A 24608-nucleotide genomic window follows, 5' to 3' on the forward strand; every position below is an offset into this window, starting at 1 on the left:
ATGTAAACGGGAGCATATGCATTGACCCCCTCCGCCACCTTCCCCAAGTCAATGACCAGCTCTTTTGTTTTGCTGACATTGAGGGAAAGTTTGTTCTCATGACATCATGCCATTAGGCTCTCTATCTTCTTGTACTCCGACTCATTATTTGAGATTTGGCCCACTATGGTGGTGTCATATGCAAACTTGTAGATCAAGTTAAAGCAGAATCTGGTCACACAGTCGTGAGTTTATAGGGACCAATTTTCCCATCAATCCCCATGGGACACTTGTCTCCAACCCATGGACGGTAATGTCTGTAAATAAATACACTGGCTCTAATAGCCTGTGATGTACAGATGCTGTGAAAGAAGAATTGAAGGGCATTTGTATGTGAAAAGCTAAGGCCTAAACATTGACTTGGAATCTTCCCTGAATGACATGGAGCTCAAATGTTTAAAATTAGACCCGTCGAGGAAAAGTCTGTTGCGTGGATTTCTAAATGTACATGTTATGAGTTTCGTATGATTTATTTGAATTATTCAGCATTTTTAATGTGTATTTAGTGCAAGTAAACAGACAACAGGAAAAATTGTTAGCTGATTTTTTTTTTAGAGCCACTTTCAGCAATGTGATTTTCCTATGATAGCTACCAGCTGTTTGGTTGTGTTTTAATGTAAGGTCATATTAGTAATGGTGGTAAGATCCCTCATTTCAAAAGAAAATCCAAAGTTTTGTGCCCTTCAATATTCTCCTGCTACATTTTCAGATTGCAGGATCTATCTTCAGCTCAAGACAAAAATATCCACTCTATACCCAGGCTTTGGGGGTGAGACTGAGATCTCCTCATTTGAAAAGAAAATAACTTAAATGAAGATATTAGTAGGCATGATTAAATTTACCCAATAAGTCTTATTGTGAAATGCAATTTGTTCCTTGCTTACAAAAGTGAGTTAAAGTCTGCAGAATCATTTGTTTAAAAGATTGTTGTTAAAATGTGCTTTGTCTTTTTTTTGGTGCAGGAACTTCATCCATGGAATGATAAAATTGATGATTATTTTGAGGAAAGCATCTTGAATAATGCATCACTTTTTTTGTTTTCTATTTATTAGTGGAGATTTCTCATGATAATAAAGAGAAATAATTCTTTTGTCATCTGTTCGTTGGTATTTTTCATGTTCTTTCATGTATCCAGCCCTTTGCATTTTCTGTTGGCTGGGACCTGAGGATGTTTGACATAAAACTTTATGTACCATTTGACCTTCCATTCACAAGAGAAGTCAATGTAGAATGGCTTTAACCTCATTTAAAATGACAATACACACTGGAAGCATTTACTGTAGTGGGAAGCTTTCTTTTTACAAAAAAATGGTGAATTAGAATTTGATGCCATATCGAAGTACACAAAAAGAAGGACACTGAACATTGTAGCACCAGTGAATGAATCAATTCATAAGAATAAAGGGCTATTAACTTTCATAAGATGCCAGTGAATTAAATGAAAAGTGGACAGGGGTGAATTAGCAAACTGGCACAACAACAAATCAATAAGTGTTGCAGCTGCAGGCTCCAATGAATCTTAATGCTGATTCTACATTTTGACGCAATTGCTTCCTGCTCCTGCTTCTGCACCTACAAGCTAGCAAGCAGTTGGTTTGCTAGTATTAGCGATGACCAAGATTGAAATGTTTCTGTGACCAACCAGGAGGAGGAAGTTTATAATAGTGAATAACAGGAGTAGCCAAGTTGGTCCTTTTGCATCCACAGCATGTCTGTAATGATGGATTTCTTTGTTTAGAAACTGTATTGCACCCTTAATGGAGCAGTTGCAGTGAGCCAACAACCATTTTTCACATATTTTGTGATCAGGAGTAGCCCAGAAGAACCTTCAAGTGAGTGGCACCATTAAATGGATGATCTGATCTTGGCTTTAGTTCTACTTTCTTGCTTGGTCTCCCTATTCCTTAATCTCCCCAAATAGTCAAAAAGTCTTTTTCAGCTTTGAATATCCTCAGTCACTCAGCTTCCATAGCTCTGACGGGAATTCCAAAGATTTGCAATACTTTGAAAGAAAGAAGGCCTCCTTGTTTGAAGTCTAAAATGGACGGCTTGTCCTAAGAAAATGCCTGTAGTTCTGGATTCTCCCCAGCTGGGCCAATGCTGAAAGGATGTTTTCTTTACTAAGCCTCTGGATCTTGTACATTCCAGCAAGATCATCTCTCTTTCTTCCAAACTTCATCAAATATAGGCTCTATCTGCTTAATCTTTCTTCATAAGCTGACTCCTCCATACCTGGAATCAGTCTAGTAAATCTTGTGCACATTACATTCAAGCCAAGTATATCAAAGACTATACGCAGTACTCCCAGAATAATCTCTCAAAAGCTGTGTGCAGGTGCAGCAAAACTTTTCATACTTCATTTTTCTTGTAATAAAGCCTACCTTACTAATTGCTTGCTGTACCTGTATTGTAACCTTTTGCATTTGTAAAAAGAGATGAAAATCTCACTTAACGCCCACACTTAGTAGGTTCGTCTTTTTAAATTTCTGGGTTCTTTTATTCTATTTATCTCATCTTTCTCCACTAATGTTCTACTTTTTTATCTTTCTGGATCTTTCCAATATGTGTTGGCTTGCGTTAGAAGTCAAATATAAATCATTTAACTTTTGGGATTTTTCAAGTTGAAAACAACCCTGATTGAAATGAAGTCCACATGAATTGTCATAGAAAAGTCAGTTGTACAGCACAGAAATGGGCCCTTCGGCCCATCATATCCATGTCAACCTTTTTGCCCATCTATACTAACCCATTTGCCTGTATTAGGTCTGAAAGCTTTATTCCTTGCCTGTTCAAGTGCTCATCTAAATTCTTCTAAATGTAGTGATTGTATCATATTCCATCACCACCTCTGGCAACGCATTCCAGATGTCAACAATTCTCTGTTGGGGGGGGGGAAACAAAACATTTCCACTGAAATCCCCTTTAAAACTCTTTCCTCTCACCTTAAATCTCTGTCCTCTTGTTTCTGATGTCCCTATCATGGGAAAAAGGATAGATTAGGCAGAATCTATCTATGCTTATCATAATTTTATTTACCTCTATCACTGTCACCCATCAGCCGCCTCCACTCCAGGAGGGAATAAAAAGCCCAGCCTATCCAATCTGTCCCCATAACTGAAGTCCAAATTTGACTGGATAGTTCTAGCACACTTTTGGTTCTGCTTTTATTTGTCTAATATCAAGGTGTGTGTTGGTTTGATAGAGATGCAGAATTATTAGTATTTCTTGGCATTTTCTGCTGGGTGTTTACACATGTAAACATGATGTGTATGGTGTAAACCCCTCTGATCAGAAAATGCAACATGCAGATTGAAAATTAAATCAGTGTTAATAAATGGCATTGAATAACTGTGTGAAGTGTAAGAGACCTAGAAACCACTCTGTCATTATTTATTGGCTTCTTCAAATTCTCTCTGAAAGTTTATCTCAAGAATTCCCTCCATCTGGCCCCATTTATATTAAACAAATTCTGAATTTTCTGTCACTTTTCTATTGGTTTAGTCAGCAATTAATAATTCATACTATCAATGCACACAGCGATTTCTCAACTAGGATTTCTCTTGAATTAAGTTAATTTTATTGATTGCTCAGCATTGATTTCTTGCCTCTGATTGTTACATTTTTTATAATGTTCATCTGTTTCCATTTTTCTATATTTAGTATGTTTTTAATAAATCTAGTTGTTCAATATTTTGTCTGTTATATACAGTTGTATTTGGGTGCAAGGCATTTGGATTTTTTTTTTGTCCCAGAAGAAAAGGCTATCTTACAATTTTCTTACCATCTTTCTGTTCTAAGTGCTTATCTATAACCAATCTCTGATTAAAATGTTCTTTTTCTGGGAGTGATGGTCTCCCCCACAATTCTCTTCAATAAAATAAAGACTTGTTTCAAAGTTTTTTGTATTCATCTTATTGGGCAATTATATTTTGTGTACATGTTACTGTGAACTGATTATTATAAACCCAAAGGTAAAGTTTTTTATACTTGCCTCTTCCCCTGGTGTTGCCTGTACAATGAGAATGTGGATTTAACTGTATTTATGTTCCTTCCCATTCAGGTGTTCCAGCAAACGTAGCTGACCTGAGGAATCTGGAGGTGCTGAATGTTTTCAACAATCAGATCGAAGACCTTCCGACACAAATCAGCAGCCTACAGAAATTGAAACATCTTAACCTTGGGTAAGTGGATCCTATTGGAAATCAAGTCGGAGCGGAAGGTGGAGATACCAGAAAATGTTGTGGACAGCAAGTGAGATGAAATGGCCTTTCACAAATTAAACTTTTCATTACGTCCTTAAAAATAACCAAATTTTAATATTTAAGTGAAAAATTCCAAACTGGTCATTATATTCCCTCCAATCCAATGTTCTTTTTCTCAGCAAGTTTACTGAATTAATATTTAAAGTTGTATAACTTTATGCTGCTGACTCTTGTCCATTGTGGGGTGAGATTGAGTGTACCTATGTTCATTTTATTCAAAACTCTAAACTGCTGTTAGATTAGAGTATTCATCCCATCTGTCTGGACTGGATTTAAAGTAAGATCTTAGAAGAAGTTTTGCTTCTATTACATTATGAGTTCCATCCTCCTTTCACTTCTGTCAGTAAGCCTCTGTTCTAAATCTTTTGATCTCTTTCCATCTGAAATAGTGTATATGAACCATGAGATTTGATATTCATTGTACAGTTCAAGGTTAGGGCTGGACTGTTGTGTTGATCGTATAAGTTATTTTGAGAATGAACTGCAGAATGCAATTTTTTTTTGTATTGTAGAATCAGTATTTTTTAATGTAACACAGCTGGTAAATTTTCAACCTCATTCCTCATAGGCTACAGGCGAATGGACTAACTGGGTAGAATTCAGATTGAAGTCAATTTCCTCTAAACAGACAATTGTTTGCAAAGATGGGTCTGGAAGCAAAGCAGATCCCAAGCAAGTTCTATAGAATTGTCCTCCAGACAGGAATCTAGGCCCTAAGAGACTGACTGCCATCACACTGATGATATTTATTTTAAAATGATGGCTTCAGATTTGATCTGCTCTCTTTCGTATAATTAATAGAGATGTTTTAAGTTGTGGAGTTTTATTTGTCGGATATAGTAAGGTTAAAATCAGATGTCCAAGCAGGCCTCTGGATGCCAAAAGAAATTAAGTCTTAATTATTTTCTTTTTTTCCTGATAGAATAGTTCCTGCCAATATGTATTGGCTTTACGGAACTACCAAAAGTAGATTCGCTCATTAATCTGGCGTGGACTGGTTACATTGGTTCTACAAGGCTGCTTCCTGAAGGTCATGTCAAAAGAGGAAAGGGAATGCAGAGCTGTAATTGATAAAGCAATGGAATCCTGAACCTTTTTTTTAAAATCGGGCTATTTTAAATCTGAAATGAGGATTAGTTGAAGATCTTGTAGTTAAGGAGCCTTTGTGAAAGAGTGATCGTGATAGACTTAAGATTGAAAGTGGTTTAGTTCAGTTTCAATCACTCTCAATCTGAAACCAGGGTATTAAATCTGAACAAAAGAAATTTCAAAGACCTGAGGGACAAATTGGATATGGTAGATTGGGAAGCTACACTTTAAGGTATGAGAATAAATAAGCAATGACGAACATTTAAAGAATTAACACACAAGTTACTTTTAATGTATAAGCCTTAAAGGCAAAAAAAAATACTAAGAGGAAAAGTGGTCCAGCCAATCAAGAGAAGTTAAAGATAAGTGTCAGATCAAAGGAAAAGACTATTTCCAGAATAGTCATTTTTCAGCCCATTTTCCTAGCTGGTCAAGATCACGCTGCAAACTATGATAGCCTTCCTCACTGTCCACTACACCCCCAATCTTGGTGTCACCTGCAAATTTGCTGATCCAGTTTACCACATTATCATCTAAGTCATTAATATAGATGATAACAACAGATCCAACACCGATCCCTGCGGCACACCACTAGTCACAGGCTTCCAGTCAGAGATGACCATCTAGTACTACTCTCTGGCTTCTCTCACTAAGTCAGCGTTGAATCCAATTGACTACTTCATGCTGAATGCCAAGCAACTTAACCTTCTGGACCAGCCTTTCATGAGGGACTTTGTCAAAGACATTGCTCAAGTCCGTGTAGACAATATCCACTGTCTTTCCCTCATCAACCTTCTTGGTAACCTCTTCCAAACTCTATAGGATTGGTTAGACATGACCTACCACGCACAAAGCTATATTGACTATCCCTAATCAGGCCCTGTCTATCCAAGTGTGTGTGTCCTATCCCTTAGAACACCTTCCAATAATTTACCCACGACTGACATTAGGCTTACTGGCCTATAAGTTCCTGGCTTATTCTTGAAGCATTTCTTGAACAACGGAACAACATTAGCTATCCTCCGTCACCTCACCCATGGCTAAGGACATTTTTAAATATCTCTGCCAGGGCCCCTGAGATTTCTGCACTAGCCTCCCACAAGGTCCAAGGGGACACCTCATCAGGCCCTGGGGATTTATCCACCTTAATTTGCCTTAAGGCAGTCAGCATCTGATCTTCTGTAATCTAGATACGGTCCATGACCTCACTACCCTTTTGCCTCAGTTCTATGGTCTCTGTCTGTCTCCATTGTAAATACAGATGTAAAAAAATTCATTTGGGATCCTCATCTCTCTTGGCTCCATGCATGGATGACCATGCTGATCATCAAGAGGACCAATTTTATCCCTTGCTACCCTTTTGCTCTTAATATAGCTCTAGAAACCCTTGGGAATCTCTTTCACCCTGTCTGCCAGAGCAACCTCATGTCCTCTTTTGCCCTCCTGATTTCTCTTAAGTGTTCTTTTGTATTTCTTATACTCAAGCACCTCATTTGAACCTAACTGCTTATACCTGATATGCACCACCTTTTTCTTTACCAGGGCCTCAATATCCCTCTATAACCAAGGTTCCCTAAACCTGTTAGCCTTGCCTTTTATTCTAACAGGAACATACAGTTTCTGTACTCTTGATATTTCACTTTTGAAAGCCTCCCACTTACCAAGCATCTCTTTACTGGAAAACAGCCTATCCCAATCCATGCCTGCCAGATCCTTTCTCCAATTTAGAATTTAGAATCTCAACCTGAGAACCAGTCCTATCCTTCTCCCATAATTATCTTTAAACTGATGGAATTATGATCACTAGATCCAGCAAAAGAGGACCAAGGTGAAACACAAAATCAGACTGTAGGATCTAAAAAGGAAAGTATTAGTGGGTCTCTTGTCAGCGCAAACAGGAAATTTTTTTTTTGAGTGAGGAAATGGCAGGGAAAATCAACATATTTGTCTTCCTGGAAGACTCACCAAACCTTGAGGAGAAGATGATAAAGAAATAAAAGCAGGGCTAGGCCACTGAGCCCCCAGTCCCAGTCCTGCTATGTAATAAGATTATGGCTGATCTTTTACTGCAGCAACACCTTCCTAAACTCAAAATCAACAAAAAAAACTTACTCTTTTGTGAATACACTCAGATCTAGCATGTATGTACACACAAAGAAATTAGAATTCATAGTAAAAAAAAAGTATTGGATTGAGAGACAACAAATTCCCAGGACCAGATGAGTTGCATCCTAGTGTTTTGAAGAAGGTGGCTGTGGAAATTTCCAAAGTTCCATACACTCTGGAACAATTCACATAGATTGGAAGATGGTAAATTTAACCAACAATTTCAGAAAGAAGGAACTAGATTCCAGTCACCCTGATGCCAGTAGTAGGAAAAATGCTGGAATCCATTATTGAGGAAATGGTATCAGGGCACAGAAGATAATAAAAGAGAGCATATAGTTACAAGAGAAATTATTTTATACATCTTGCTCTAAATATAAAATTGCCTTGATGAAACTATATCTGAAATATTGTCCACTGGTTTAATCTTTCCCACGGAAGGATATAGTTCTGGTTGATGGAGTGCAGTGAAGGTTCACCTGATTTGATTCCTTGGATTGTGCTTTTGTTACATGAGGAGAGATTACCCTGTGACCACACTCCGTCAAGTTTAGAAAGAATTAGAGGTGATCTCACTAAAATGTACAAAATTCTGATGATGTGGTTTGACTTGATGTTTCACCTGACCATGGTATCTAAAACCAGGGGTCAGCTTCAAAAAATAAAGGGTTGGCCATTCGGGTCAGAGACAAAAAAAGTCTTCACTTGGACGGCAGAGAATATTTGGAATTTTCTACCCAAGAGAACCAAGCAGACTTAATTGCTCAGAATAAGATCAATAGATTTTGAAAAATTAAGGGAATTTAGGATTATGGGGTTGGTGTAGCAAAGTGGTGCTGAGATGAAATATCAGCCATAAACTTGTAGAATGGCAGAGCAGGCACCAGAGAAGCACATGCTTCTGTATTCTTGGGAATTTGAAAGTAATTGATGTTCCTGATGCTTTTGAAGGAATTATATTACATTCTGTTTCATATTTTTGTTTCGTACTTTTTAAATAATGGTGTCATTTTAAGAACTGAACAATAGAACATGTGTTTGGGAACAGTGAACTCAACATTTTAGGTTATTTCCATTAGTAATACCAATGCACTCTAGGCAGAATCTGCCCAGTCGAAGTAGAAGTTAATGCCAAAAATTGCTTGTCTGTTACTTTACACTGGTTCATGATCATTTTTTTTGGTCCACTTGGGCTCACTAACTTAACTAGTTGTAACCCCAAGATAAAATTTTAGCACTCTGTGGTTTTGTGGTTGTGCATTCCTTGTTTATAAAACCGTTTTAGGAATGTTCTTGAAAGCACTGGAATGAGATAGGGGTGGATATTTTTTTCTTCTGTATCATTGATGAATGTGTTTATTTTTTTAAATAACTAATGGTGGTAATTTTGATTTTTCTTTTGTTATTCATTTTTGATTTTAAAATTGGGTTATTCTCAAATGAAGATACCTGTGAGTTTGTTACCAAATATAAGCAATCTGTTATCAACTGAGTTGTTTAAACTCATCTGAAGTACTTTTAAATGCAAGGACATAACCCAACATTTACATTCTATTTCACTGCTGGTTATGCTGATCCAGGGACATTTCCAATTATACATATTAATTTCAGTGTAAGATTAAACCAGCAATTTATGGGCATAATTTCCTGATTTTTGAACAAACTGAAAACTTTATCCCTGAATTTGACTTTTTTTTTGTTCTTATTAACAGGCAAAGTTGTGGGCAGGGCTGTGGGTTGTTTAATTGTAATTTTAGAAAGCTTTTAATAAAGTGACTTTTAGTTCATGGAGTTGACAGCAAATCATTGACCTAGTTAGGAAGTTGACTCAGTGGCTACAGGCAAGAGTTGTCATTCCGTCGTCATAGAGTTGTATGGCACAGAAATGGAATCTTCAGCCCATCATGTCCAGGTCAACCTTTTCACCCATCAACGCTAATCCCATTTGTCTGCTTTAGGTCCATATCCTTTTATGCCTTGTCCATTCCCTTTTATGCCTTGTCCATTCAAGTGCCTCTCTAAATGTCTCTTGAACATGGTGATTATTTCTGATTCTGCACCTCTTCTGGCAGTGAGTTCCAGATATCAACCATTCTCTGTATTTTTTGTTTTTTAAAAAAAACTCAAATCCTCTTTAAAACTCCTTTCACCTTAAACCTATGCCCTCTAATGTTTGATATCCCTACCATTGGGAAAAGATTCTGACTATCTACTCTATCTATGCCTCTCAAAATTTTATATACCCCTCTCATGCCCTTGTACCACTACCTCTACCTCCTATCACAAAACCAGTTTTGGATCCAGTCAGCCAGCTTGCCTTGGATCCCAGTGCCTTAACCTTCTGAAGCAGCCTCCCATACGGGATCTTGTCAAATGTCTTACTAAAGTCCTTATAGACAACATCATCTACTGCCCTGCTTTCACCAACCTTCTGAGTAATGGACAAGAATCCAGTTGGCAAAATGTCACTAGTGGTGTCTCAAGGATCTGTGGGGCCACAAGTATTGTATTTCTTGTAAGAGGAATGCAGCATAGACTTGCCATAAAGAGAGCTATACTGATAGTTCTGCTTTTTGAATGGCCTTGACTATTGATGAAGCCTCGCCCCCCAAGTGCTCTGCCTGTCAATGCTGAGTTCATTAACCAGCAACATTACCAAATACTGTCACGGTACAGGACTTGCAGTAACACGTTGCCTTTTTGTCCTCTGACTTCTAGGATTATTAAAACTAATGTAATTAAGTTTAACTATATGCAAGGAATAGAACATTATGTTGCTCAAATACATTGGGTGTTAGTAAATGATCCAGGCAGAACAATCTGTGAATACATTGAAAATGGGACAAAAAAAAGTCTGTTTTGTACATGGGAAGTGCAGTATGAAGCATCACTGAGAGCTAGAATTTAACACAATAGTCTGCCTTCAAACAGAAAAGCAAAATTGGTAACAAATCTGCTTTTAGGATTTGTTCTGGTTCAGTGCCTTAGATCACATGGTGCTTACTGCTTTCTTGTTCTCGGTGTGTTGACATAGGTCGGTGCAGACAGGATTGATGTTTTCTTTTGCTGGGTGGCTTTGAATCATGTAGGGCAGTTAACTATGGAACACCAAGCTGTGTGGAGACCTGTGTCACAGCACAGGGTTTCTATAACCATTGTCCAGCAGGTCAGAAGTTCTGCATTATAGTTTGGACTTGGCTGCTAGCATAGGTCCAGAAGACCTGCCCTGTTTAAGGGGGAACTGATGGTAAAGGAAGGAATAGCTTTTGCTAGTTGGGGAGTCTAGGATTGGAGTGCTTCAACTAAAAGTAAGAACCAGGCCTTTCAAAAGTGATATTGGGAAATGCTTAAATGCTTCCATCTGCAAGAGCGGAATTCTCATCTGTTAATGGCAATTAATGCTAGGTCAGGTTAATTTTATTTTGGATTTTTTTTGTTAAACAAGGATATTAAAGGATTTGTACATTGGTGATCCAATTCCATATACCTGCCTGTCGGGCACTATTTGATGTGAAAGGTGGAATGAGCTCAAGAAGATAAAAATGACCTTTGCATTCGCACCCGCGTATGGAGAAAATAGACTTCCTAAAAATAACTAGGACAAGATAATGGTAAAGGCCATTCTTTTCGGTTACATTAGTGACTTTTTTTCATATGAATTAAATAATTGCAGTGGGAAAGGTCAGCTCGTGTTATGGTAATGATAGAGTAGAGATCCACCAGCCTGGACTAATTCAAAGTGTGAATTCAAATTTCACATTTTCAATTTAAAGTAAGAGCAAAATGCTGTAAGATGATGGCATTATCTGTTTGTCTCCAGTCAGACATTGATTGAGGTTGGAGCATCACTTTTATTGCCCTCTAAAATAATCCATCAAACCATAACTTTATATCACTGCAAAGTGGAGGATTCACCACACTTTCTCAGTGCAACTAGATGATGGACTCCAGGCCAACCAATCCATCAGAAGAGAACCTATCAACAATTTTTAACAATTCAATTGAATACAATGGATTTCAAGTGGAAAATCTGCAAAACAAAAACTCACCAGGTCAGGCAACACTAAGCTTGAACGTTGCTGAAAGTGTTTGTATCCCTCTGTTTTAGTATGAGACTTTGTAACGGTAAACTTGATCTTCCCACCCTTTCCCAACAGCATGAACAGATTAAATTCTCTGCCAAGAGGATTTGGATCTCTGCCAGCACTGGAGGTGCTTGATTTGACGTACAACAATTTGAATGAAAATTCCCTCCCTGGCAACTTCTTCTACCTCAGTAAGAAACACTTGTATATTTTTAAAAAATTACTAATTTTGCTTAACTTGTATGGATTATTGATAGATGTGAAATTCAAAAGTGAGTTTGCTGCTATACAATTTCTGCTGTGTTTCATAACCATTCCTTTTTAAAGAGGTTGTCTATATAGCAATGAAAATTTACAAAAGACATTCTGGAAGTTTAAGATAAAAACAGAAAATGCTAGGATCACTCAGCAGTCAGAAGTATCTTTGGAAAGAGAAACAGTTAATATTTCAGGTTGAAGACCCTTAGTCTGAGGAACATCTTTGACCTGAACCATTTAACCGCTTCTCTTTCCACAGATGTTGCATGACCTGCTGTGTGTGTCCTTCATTTCTGTTTCCTTTGTCTACAAAGAAGACATTTGAAAGGGGAGCACATTAGATGTATTAAATTGAAATTTGTCTTCATGGCCTAAGTAGCCTATTTTACTTGTGTTCAGGTTTTTGGATTGTGCTTTACTAACCACAATGCTGTTTGATAAAAATCATGCTATTTATATATATATATATATATATATATATATATATATATATAATTATTTAGGTCTCATTGTTTAGTGCGAGACCAAAGATCTTGAAATGTGTCATAATCTTGGAAACACTCTTGATTTCCTTTTATTTTATTATTGGAAATTAGCATTGACTTGGAGAATTGAGTTTTTCTCTGTTAATATCACTCAGACATAACAAAGCTTTATCTTTTCACTATCTCTCTTTACACACAAGTATAGTGGCATGTTCAATTTAAAAATATGTAAACCTTTATTCCTTTTCTCATTTCACATGAACTTAAGACTTTGCACATTGTGTGAACAGACTGCTGCTTTGTCATTTTGACCCAGCTGCAATTAAACCAAGTGTTTTAGGTGATATGAATATAATTCAATTGAATTTACAAATGGATTTGTTAATCCATCTGACTGGATGTGGAGCCAATTGCTATGGTGGATCATTGCTGCTTTCAAAATAATAAATATAATCAACATTTAAATCTATATAGGTTGCCTTTGTAACTTGATTCTTTGCACATTAAATGCACATTGATTACATAGGAGTTGAACCAACCATTTTTAATCTTGCTTTGTACACCTGTATTGTGTTACTGTGAATGGTCTTAACAAAGCTATTATTAAATGTCTCGTCATTTTAGTTTTGAATTCCTTATTTGGTAAAGAAAATTTGTTTCTACTGCATCTCATTACAGATAGTTTTAGCAGTATTTTTCATGAACTAGGACAAATTTACTAATGTTAGATATTGGAAGCAAAATAACACGATCCATCAACATAGCAAGTCTCTCATCTATGAGCATCATCATGAGATGTATTTATTCATTGAAAGAACTTAATTTCTGTATCCTAATATATAACAATTTTAATGATTATAATGCAAATAGTTTCATTTTTCTAAAAACTGGTATTTTGATATATAAAATGAAGATCTCAGAAGTACTGGAAAATGAAAATCAAAAACAAAAACTGCTGATGCTGAACATCCAAAATAAAACAAAATGCTAGAAATGCTCAACAGGTCAACCAGCATCTGTGGAAAGAAAGAGTTGAAGCTTCAGGTTGATGAATTTTAGAACCAGAAAAAAAAAGTTCTCTTTAATGGTTGGCTGATGAGATGGTAGCTCTCAGGCTAAGTGCCAACAGCTGGGAGATCTTGCATTAATGAAGAGAACAGAATGTGCTGAAACTGACACAGAATGGTGTTACACAGGTAAACGTGAAGTGCCATGCTGGGAACGTCACAATTGAGGATTGTGACTTTTTTTAATAACACCTCTTAGGATGACAAATTTTTAATAAAATTAAAATGTAAATCAATTTCTCAGCCTTGTAACCACTCTTTGTATTCTTTAGCACCCTGATTCAGGTTGAGATCATTCCAATGGTACAATTCCTTGATGCCCCATTCTGATTTCAATGTTTCCCTAAATGGGACCTTCTTTCCCACACCAGTTATACATTCAATTTATTCCTTTGCCGGTTTTGCACAAGGATTTGCTACTAATCCTCGGTGTTTTTTTTTAAAAATTTGGCTCTTGGCACATTATGATCTCCAAACAGAAAATCTTCCCTCTCTACGTTTTGTCATGGAATTCAACATCTCAATCCCCTCCCTGACACTGGTATCCTTTCATGGCTGTTTTAGATGTCATTCAATCTAATATCCTTGCCTAATTTTCTACTGCATCTGTTAATTATCATTAACCTTTTACCTGTTTTATTTTTTTAATCTTTTTCTGTTTTATGACCTGAAACTTGTGCATTGGAATGTTAGCAAATTGAGATTTAATTTATAGAAACCTGATACAGTATGGGCCAAACACTGGCAAATGGGACTAACTTGGATGGGGCATCTTGGTCAGTATGGACTAGTTAGGCTGAAGGGCCTGTTTCCGTGCTGTATAACTCCTATGCAGATAGAAGTCTAGAAGACAGCAAAATTGACGTTCAAACTGAAGAGCTCAGTGTTTAGTGGTTACTGTATAAAGGTCTCTAATGACTTTAAAGAAAATCATTTTGTGCTTTCTCCTCCACACCACCCCCCTCCCCCCACCCCTGCGAACATTTACAAGTCCAAAACTGCAAATTTCATATCAAGTTGCAGTGGCAAAGGCCATAATGATTTGTCGGGGTAATTGAGCTGATAATTGTGTCTTTGCCTGTCTTTTTAGGGGCAACAAGCACATATTATTACTGAAGTTGTTAATTGTGTTATTACCTCCAGGATGTGGTCACTTTCCTAGCCCGAGCATCAACACAATAAACCAGTTTGACCTGCTTGTTATTATTGGGTGCCCTGGGCATGTCAGAGACTTTTGTAAAGCCAAGGCTATTAATCAAGCTTGACTACTTTTATTGATTGAGCCTCAATGGTCTGGTTACATGCCATGCAGTTTATATATTGCTGTTTAATTTGTAGCCACCTTGCGTGCACTCTATCTAAGTGACAACGATTTTGAAATCCTGCCGCCAGAAATTGCGAAGCTCTCGAAGCTGCAGATAGTAAGTAATTTATCTAAATTTTTGAAAAATCAATTTGCTTTTGCAGTTCTTGTAAGTTCTGAATGAAGCCAGTTCGAGCATATGTGGAATTTATTTTGTTGGAATAAACTGCTGCACCTGGTACTACCCTTTGCTTATCAGTAGAGACTTGTTATAAATTGAGATAGTAAGAGGAAGCAAACTAAGAATTGCTTGTGAGCTGTTTCATTTGAAATCTGAATTGGTCTAATGGTTGTCCATTTTCAGATCAGCCTCAGGGACAATGACCTCGTATCACTGCCAAAAGAGATTGGGGACTTGTCTCAGTTGAAGGAGCTCCATATTCAAGGAAATCGACTAACTGTGCTTCCCCCTGAAATGGGTAAGAAGAGGCTAGATTGCCTGCCTTATTCCATAATACTACGTTTTGCTTACTGTTAATAGAAAATTTTTAAAATAAATACCTAAGATTTTAAAGCTCAGTTTAAGTGATGCAGTTAAACATCAGAATAATCTAATGAAGAGTATCTAATCTTTTTTAATATTTAATGATAACTTGCCATTTCTTTTATTTAAAAAGGAAAAAGTATCTAAACTGAAGTAAAGTCCTAAATTAAGTTGTTAGGATTGAAAACCCAGACGTTTAAATTAACAGCCACAGTAACATTATCATATTATTTCTGTAAATTAATTTCTACTTTAAAATTTGCATTTATTTTACTGATTTCTCTTTTGCTAATTCTGTAAACTGTAACTTTTATAGAGAAAGCAAATATTAATAAATTAGATTTTAATTTCATACTTGGCTCAGTGTTGATCAGGGAATGGAGAGCTCTACATCAGCACTCCCTTGTCAGCTCAAATAATTTTCATGCACAGCAGTACTGTGAAAATTAAAATGAAAGGGTTCTTTTGTAAGCCTGTGGAATGACTGAAGGAATGGATCTCTCGCTAGTCTCTCATGAATTTTGTATTTTTTTTTACATCTGAAACCTATGCAGTCATTTAGAAAATGTATTTTTTTTTCCCCAATTGTCGTATGTCAAAGAAGAACATGGGTTTGGATCATTAAGGAAGTAGAAATATTTTAAATCCAACCTCTACCCATCCACTCCTATTAACTGAGATCACCTACCTCTGTCCCACCCTCTGTTCATGGAAATGAGATTAATAAAATAGAAGTATTTAAAAGACTGTATGTTTCCAGTAATCCATACACTTTGTTTTAACCAGTTTCTACCAGGTGTTCCCCAGGGGAAACACATTAAGTAAAAAAGGGCAAGAAAAAAATTGGACACGGCATTGTATGTGGGCTGGAAGGTAAAGTGTGTTAGCTAGGCTGAACATAGTCTGCTTATCATATGTGTTTCATATTTTCTCCTTGCATAGGAGGCCATTCAGTATATCAAGTCAATTCTAGCTATGTGCAAACCCATCAATTCTATTCCCCCACTTTTGTCCCCTGCAACCCTACCAACATGTGTTGTCAGCTCGTCCATCTTTCAGTCAGGCAGTATAGTTGGATGGCTGATGGATGAAGGCCTGCTGTCAACCTGAAATTTTAATTGCTGCAGGACCCATCCTTTAGGCTTCCTTTGCAGAACTCCTTATTGGAATTATCCTGATGCATCCACTCATTAGCTCATTGACAGCTTTGTAGCTGCTGTCAGCTGACTTGTAATGCTTGAACTCTGCATTATTTCCCTGTGGAGGCAATGTATCACAAAATTTAGATGTACATATCTATCTGTGTTCTTAAAGCTGCTATCCTGTTCACTAGTTACTACATTAACAAGTTTTGTATCAATCACTAATTTGGGCATAGGTTGCAGTTTGGGTCCATGTCAAGCCTGGTTATAAGGTTCTTTCCAAAATGTGTTTGAAAGGTCACATACAATGTGTCGAGCTACCTTCTTCAACACTTTTACCATATTACAAATGTTGTATTAAGGAGCCCTGGTAAAAATGAGGTTGGTGGGCATCAATGGGAAAACCTTCCATTGATTGGAGTAATACCTCTCACAAAAGAAAGTAGTTTGGGTTGTTGGAGATCACTCGTCCTACCTTCAGGACATCACTGCAAGAGTTCCTCAGGTCAGTGTCCAAGGCCCAGCTATCTTCAGCTGCTTTAACAATGATGTTCCTCTATGATGAGGTCAAGTGGGGATGATTACACAATGTTCAATTCCATTTGTAACTCTTCAGCAAATGAAGTCCATGTATGCACACAACAAAACCTAGCCAACTTTCAGGCATGGGGTGATCAATGACAGGTGACATGTGCCAAAGTGTCAGATAATACCCATCTCTAAGAGATTGTATAACCACCTCCACTTGACATTCAATGGCATTACCATTTCTGAGAACCCACCATCAACACCGCCGACCAGCAGTTCAATTAGACCAGCCAGTTAAATACCTTGCTTACAAAGCAAGTCAAAAGTTCGATATTCAGTGGCGATTGACTCACCTCCTGAGTCCAATGCCTCTTCATCTACAAGACACAAAAGTGGAGTGTGATGGAATACTTTCCATCTGCCTGGAAGCGTGGAGCTCCAACAACTCGAAAGGAGCTCCATGCTATCCAGGACAAACCAGCCTGCTTGGTTGGTACCCTCTCTGCCGTCGTAAACATTCACTCCCTCTGTCATTGGCATACAGTGGTGGCAGTGTGTACAATCTGCAAAATGCAATAGAACCCTGGCTACACCAACACAATCTCCCAAACCCTCTACTTCATCCATCAAGGACAAGGATAGCAAATGCATGGTAGCACCACCTACAGGTTCCTCTCCAAACTGCACAGCAGTACAATGGCAGCACAGCCACTAGAGCCACTGCCTCTCATAGCAGAGACCTGGGTTCAATTCTGATTTTGGGTGCTGCCTTTGTGGAGTTTGCATGTTCTCCCTGTGACCTGCCAGAGAGAGTGGTTGAGGCAGGTACAATGGTATCATTTAAGAAGCACTTGGATAGGTACATGGAGAGGCAGGGCCTGGAGGGATATGGGCCAAATGCAGGAAATTGGGACTAACTGGATGGGCTGCAAGGACTAGTTGGGCCAAAGAGGTCAGTATCTGTGCTTTATTGTGCTATGGCCATGTGGGTTTTCTCCACATCTCAAAGACATGAGAGTTGGTCGGTTAATTGGCCCCTGTTTCAGAAGAAAAAAAATTGCTCATAGTGTGTAGCCAAGTGGTACGATCTGAGGGGAAGCTGACAAGAATGGAGAAATAAAGAAAAGGGATCAAAGTGGGATAGTGTAAATGGGTGGTTGATGGTCAGTATGGACTCGGGGGCAAAGGGCCTATTTCCCTAATTATCCCCCTCTGACTCTGATTTGGAAATGTATCACCAGTCATTCATCATCAATGGGTCTAAACTCTAGAACTCTGCGAGTATCTTTATCAAAAGGACTGCAGTAGTTCATGAAGGCAGTTCACCACCACCACCACCTTCAGTTAAGGATGGGTAATGAATGCTGGCTATGCCAGGGCTACCCAGATACTGGAAAATGAATTGGGGAGTGAAAAAGCTTTATTCAGAGTTCTTGGGTCTCCCAGGACTTGAGTCAAATTTAGGGGATCTATCACACTGACTATTCAACAGCTTAATCTACTAACTACTGCAGAATACTAACTTTCATTCAATGGTCCATCTCTTCTATTGCCATCCCTGTATCATGCTTTATTAGCAGTATAGCCTCTCAAAGGTTAGTTGGACAGTGATGGATGTTTGAGAGGGCATGGCTGGGGAATATTCAAATGCTCAACGTTGACTATGGTCAGCACAAAGTTCCATATGCAATTTTAAAGGGTCCCAACTTGGACATTGTTTTTAACTTCACTTATACCCCAACATTGATTTACACTTGCGGCCACCTTGCAGGCAAACTGCACAGATGCTGTGATCTGTGGCCCCAGTTCTTGTGACGGCGACCTGATCGTGATATAGGGCTTGATCTTGCCACTCTCCTCCCCACCCCATGGTTGCATGTCTGCCATGTGGAGTTCACTTTAACAGCACTGACCCACTTCCCAGTGGGCAATATGTGAATGAGGCAGCAATTGCGAGCTCAGGCAGCAGCTGCTGTCTGTGAGCTGCCAGTTGTGTTCCGCTGTGTCTGTGAAGGAGAAAACCAGGATCATGATTTCTTAAAGCAAGGATGTCCCAATTTTGTGTTTCTTTTTAGGTTGACCCCTGATTTGACATTGGGGGCATAACACAGCAACCAATTACTGCATCAAATATACCCCTGGCTCAATGAGGAGCATAGGTGCATGCCAGAAGCAACACCTAGCTAAATGAAAAATGTGCACACTGGTGAGGCCACATTGTTGGACTAACTGTATGCTAAACAGCAGAAATGCCATGCTCAAGTCAGAGCTAATTGACATCATATAAGCAACGGATTAGGTCAAAGTGCTTCCCCCTACCACATCCAGTCATAAATGATGGTGATGGGAAAGGCTTTAAGAGGACAGCAAATGTAAATCAACGACCCAGCTGAGACCCTTCAAATCATGCACTGTTCCCACACTGCTGCTGCGTGCTCTGTTCCTTGTTTTACTGTAAAGGAATAACAGTGGTCGTAGGTCAACGCGATCATCTGTGAAATACGACGGGGAAATGATACCAGCTTTAGGCTTAATTGTGACAGGAAGTGGCTGCCCTCTAACTGTACAGCCTGGAATTGCATGCCGAACTCCGAGCTGGACCACTATCACTCACCTTCAGCTCGAGTTTTCAGTAGGTGATCAATCTCAATCACCTCCTAAGAGTTGCATGATATCAGAAGACTGCTAACTGTACTGGAGTTAGTGACAGCATCCTGTTGATGGTGCTAAAGGTGTGCCTTGGAAATGTGCAATCATGAAGGCATGCCAGCAGTTCTACATCATTTGGAGTTTGAGGAGATTTGGTATGTCACCAAAGACTCTTGCAAGTTTCTATAGGTGTATGGTGGAGAGCACTCTGGTTGCATCACAGCCTGGTATAGAGGCTTCAATGCATAAGATCACAAGAGGCTGCAGAGGGTTGTAGACTCAGCCAGCTCCATCACGAGCACAAGGAAGTCTTCAAGAGATGGAGTCTCAAGAAGCAGCATCCATCACTGAGGCCCCTCACCATCTGGGACATGCCCTCTTCTCATTACTACTAGTGGGGAGGAGGTACGGGAGCCTGAAGACCCACACTCAGTGATTTAGGAATAGCTTCTTCCCTTCTGCCATCAGATTTCTGAACGGTCCACAAAAATCACCTTATTATTCCTTTTTTTTGTGCACTATTTATTTTGTAATTTGTAGTATTTCTTATCTTTGCACTGTACTGCTGCCTCAAAACAACAAATTTCACATAGTATAAGTTAGTGATAGTAAATCTGATTCTGCATTGTGAAACATTTCCTAAACTGTCAATTCCAGCAGTGATATCTACATGACAGGGGAACTGCCCAAGGACATGTTAAATCTGGCTAATTCCTCCCCAGTTCAATGTTCCAGCTTTGTCTGCCATCATGCCCATACTTCAGCACATCCAACATGCCCTGTTCCATTAGCAGAACAGATCCAGTGGAGATGATATCACAGTGATAATCAATTGAAAAATCAGCTAAGTGATGAATTTTGTGAACATCAAAATAAAAACAATGCTGAAAATACTAGCAGGTCAGGCTGCAACTGTGGGAAGAAAAACAGTTAATGTCTCAAGTCAAAGACCCTTTGTCAAAACTGGCCCAGTTCTGTAAAGGGTCTTCAACCTGAAATGTTAACTCTCTCTTTCTCTTCCCAGAGATGTAGTCTGACCTGCTGAGTATCTCCAGGATCTTCAGTTTTTAATGTTCCAGATTTCCAGCATCTGCAGTTTTAATTTCCTCAAGCTTGTGAACACTGCTCTCAAGTAGAACTTGTAATAGCCATTTGCATGGTTGAATTTTGTGCAAGTAGTATCACATGAATTTCGCAGTGTTTGATGCCATTGCGCATTGGTGGGCTCTGTGCACTGCGAGTAACATGCACCTAAGTAGAGGCAGTGGTTTCAACAATCCTGTTTGCTTGGACCTGAAAATGACCCTCTGAGTATAGACATTTGGGGACCTCTGGCCTATTGTGTTTTTGCCATCATGTACATTAGGAGTGTGAAACTCTCCACTTGCCTGAATGAGTGCAGCTCTAGCAACACTCGATGCTCACCATCATCCAGGGCAAGATGGACTACATAATTGGTGCCCGTCACTCTTCCCTAGGTGCCAGTGCTATTTCCTGCAGTAGATGCCATCTACAGAATATACAGCAGAAGCACACCAAAGCCACCTCACCAGCACATCCCATCCCTGCAGTCTCTATTTATGGAGAATAAAATTTATTATCATTGTCTTGTGTGATGTGAAATTTGTTTTGTGGCAGCAGTACAGTACAAAGACAAAAATCTATAAACTACAAAAATAAATAGTGCAAAATATAAAGGAATAATGAGATAGTGTTCACAGGTTCATGGATCGTTCAGAAATCTGATGGCAGAGTGGAAGATGCTGTTCCTGATTTGTTGAGCGTGGGTCTTCAGACTCCTTTACCACCTCCCCGATGGTAGTAATGAGAAGAGGGCATGTCCTGGGTGGTGAGGGTCCTTAGTGATGGATGCTGCCTTCTTGAGGCACAGCCTATTGAAGGTGTCCTCGATAGTGGAGAGGGTTGTGCCCATGATGGAGTTGGCTGACTCTATAAACTTCTGCAGCCTCTTGTGATCCTTTGCTTTGGAGGCTTCATGTGATGCAACATATAGGGCAAGGGGATAAAATACATGAGACTACCAGCATCTCCCAAGTCTCGTACATCATCCTGACTTGGGAACATATTGCTTTGCCTTAAACTTGCAGGATCGAGGCCCTGGAACTCCCACCATGCTGTCCTATACAAACACTTTTACTACACAGCTGCAGCAGTTTGAAGAGGTGGCTCACCAACACCTCCCAAAGGCTATTGGAAACTAGCAATGTGCTAGACATGATGGTGATGCCCTCTCGTGTATGATATATTTTTTAAATAAGCAATTGTGTTTATCAAACACATGGTCCCTATAACAGATCTGGCTATTACATATTCACCACATCCATTCAAAGTGAGCATTCATTTTGTTCCTTCCAACGGCTTCTGGTCACTTTCTCACCACAAGCTAGACTGATTGGCCTGCAATTCCTAGGTTTGTCCATCTTCCCTTTTGGATGTGGATATAGCAATTCAGTCATCCAGTTCTCCGATATTACTCTGATACGGAAGGATGATTGAAGGTTGTGGTCACTGTTACCTACTGTGTAAGAGCAGGAGTGTTCACGTAGTGTTACAGGGTCCTTGGGACTACCAATCCAGTATATTGCCATTCACTGACTAAACACATACTGTTGTGCCTGCCAGAGGAAAAATCTGTGACTTTGGATAGGCACAATGAAAAGAAGAGCTGTTTAGCATAGCTTTCTTCAGTAGTCGTAGATGTTCATGGAGTCATAAAGCACAGAAACACTTCCTTCTGGCCACCAAATACGTGCCAACCATCAAGCAGCCATCAACACTAATCCCATTTTTATTCTTCTGTCATTCCCATTGACTCCCATCGGAGTCTATCATTATTCTCTTACACACGGAACAATTTATAGTTTTTAAAAAAAAGATGAGTTACTGGAAGGACTCGGCGGGTCAGGCAGTCAATTAACCTACATGCATGTCTCTGGGATGTGGGAGGAAAGCGGCAAGGTTGCACAGAGTACAGGTGCAACCTTGCGGCTCCATACAGGCAGTACCCAAGATCAGGACTGAGACTGGGCCTCTGGAGCTGTGAGGCAACATTGGGTGATTTGTTAACAAAATAAATGTTAACTTGTGCATTCTTTTAATGTAGAAAAATATCCCAATGCGCCTCAGAGGAGTTGAACATTAAAAAATGTAAATGGAAGAATCGATGGCTGTGTCTAAGGTGTGTAGGCTTTGAGAATATGTTTATAGTTGAGGTGAAAGGAAAAGAGAAGTCTTTTAGGAAGGCAGATCCAGAGAATTAGACATACGTGGAAGTGAGAGAGAACACGCAGGAGACCAAAGCCAGGGCTTTAATCAGGACGTAAGAGTGATCAGAGATAAGGGGAGGTCTGGAGTGATTAGTAGTTGAGGATTTTGAAAACTGTCTATTGGTGGATAAGGAAAATCAGTGTAGGTTATTGTTGGTTAACTTTGTTCATGACAATAGGTGAATGGTGATATTTTGAATATTTGAGTTTGTAGAGATGAGAGTGTTTTTAACAACAAGTTTGAAGGTGTTTCCAATTAGAATTTTAACTGCTTTGAACATAGATGAATATGTCATATGGCAAGTTACAATCTAGTGCAGCAAAACATTGAATTCCTGCTAATGGTGACACTCATATTGAGCACTCTGACAAAGGGTGAATTTATGTCAGTTTTCATGAAATTCTTACAACTTACCAAAGGAAAAATAATATTTTAATTTTGAGACTGGAGAATTAACAGATGATCTTTTTAAAGAAAATGGAGAGATCTCATCACTGAATTCTCATCATGCCAGCCTGCATATATTAAAGTCAAACAACCATTTCAAATGTCAACCATGCTTTGCCATTTGTGCATAAGTGAGTTTCATATCATGATCTCCAATATAAATTTCTTCATCCCGTAGTTCTGGTATTCTATATTTGCATACATCCTAAGAACCTTTCTTGTTCTATTATTTTGGAACTAATCACTTGCCAGTTACTCCATAGGCAGTACTTACCTACATACAAAATCAGTACCTGTTGATACTATGATTTGCTACAAGATTAGCCATTTGATTGGTAGTCCATTGCTTACTCTTTATTCATTGTTCACAATTCTGAAGTACAAAGTTCCTTCTTCCAAACCTAGACAGCTGTTTTGACAGGGTTTTATAGAGGGCCTTGAAGCCTTTGATTGAAAATATGGCGGTGTTGCATATAGAAAAAAAATTGTGAAAATGGTTACTGAGAGTGCCATATGACACCACACTTGCAATATAAGCTTGATGATAAGTTGAACTTCTACTGAAAATTTTTTATAACCATTTTACAGAAGCATTCTCCAGACAAGACTCTCCATCCCTAAGGCAATTTTGTGTTATTGCACATATCATTCACTATTAGAACCTGTGGGGGCCAAATGGTTTGGCTGTGAAGCTTCATTAGATTTGCGCCTGAAATTCAATGCTAGAAATCCTGATTTCCCCAGAATATTCACATATCATCAATCTTGAATTATTGTGCAGGTGGTGGGTTTTAATAGTATGATTAATGCTTCAAAGTAGATTGCAAATTTTAACCACCAAGTGACTGATACAAGTACAAAAGACTGCTACATAAAGGTACAATTATAAAAAAATGGTGGTTAGTTAAACAATGTCTTTAGCTTTTCAGGATCTTAAAAAATGTTTTTAAATTTAGTACAACTGCTAGTGTGTGATGCCAAATCTTTGCCTTTTTCTGAGCAGTATGTTAACCTTTGGGGATAGCAAATTATTCTGAGTGAAAATTAGTGTTGTAGCTGCTGCAAGGAACCTGCTGTCTTTCGTTTAGAAAGGCCATGTATGTGCCTTTGACCCATGTCTAGACAAAAAGTACAAAAGAATGTGAACTAAGGCAGCACAGTGGTGCAGCTAGTTGAGCCGCTGCCTCACAGCTCCAGTGACCCATGTTCAATTCTGACCTACCTCCAGTACCTGTGAGGAGTTTGCATGTGCTCTGGTTACCTTGTACATTCCCAGAGACGTGCAGGCTGGCAGGTTAATTGGCCACTGAAAATTG

The 24608-nt window shown here is 38.8% G+C and overlaps 1 protein-coding gene across 1 annotated transcript in view; it reads left to right on the plus strand.

The window, feature by feature from the left end:
• The window catches only part of rsu1 (Ras suppressor protein 1), a 115688-nt gene that overhangs the window by 31394 nt on the left and 59686 nt on the right, over positions 1-24608 (plus strand). Inside the window, exons 4-7 of the mRNA XM_052016319.1 lie at positions 4100-4220; positions 11654-11772; positions 14730-14812; positions 15059-15173. Coding sequence (XP_051872279.1) covers positions 4100-4220; positions 11654-11772; positions 14730-14812; positions 15059-15173 — 438 coding nt within the window. The remainder of the gene's footprint in view (positions 1-4099; positions 4221-11653; positions 11773-14729; positions 14813-15058; positions 15174-24608) is intronic.

This window comes from Pristis pectinata, chromosome 5 (assembly GCF_009764475.1).
Source record: "Pristis pectinata isolate sPriPec2 chromosome 5, sPriPec2.1.pri, whole genome shotgun sequence".
Lineage (NCBI taxonomy): Eukaryota > Metazoa > Chordata > Chondrichthyes > Rhinopristiformes > Pristidae > Pristis > Pristis pectinata.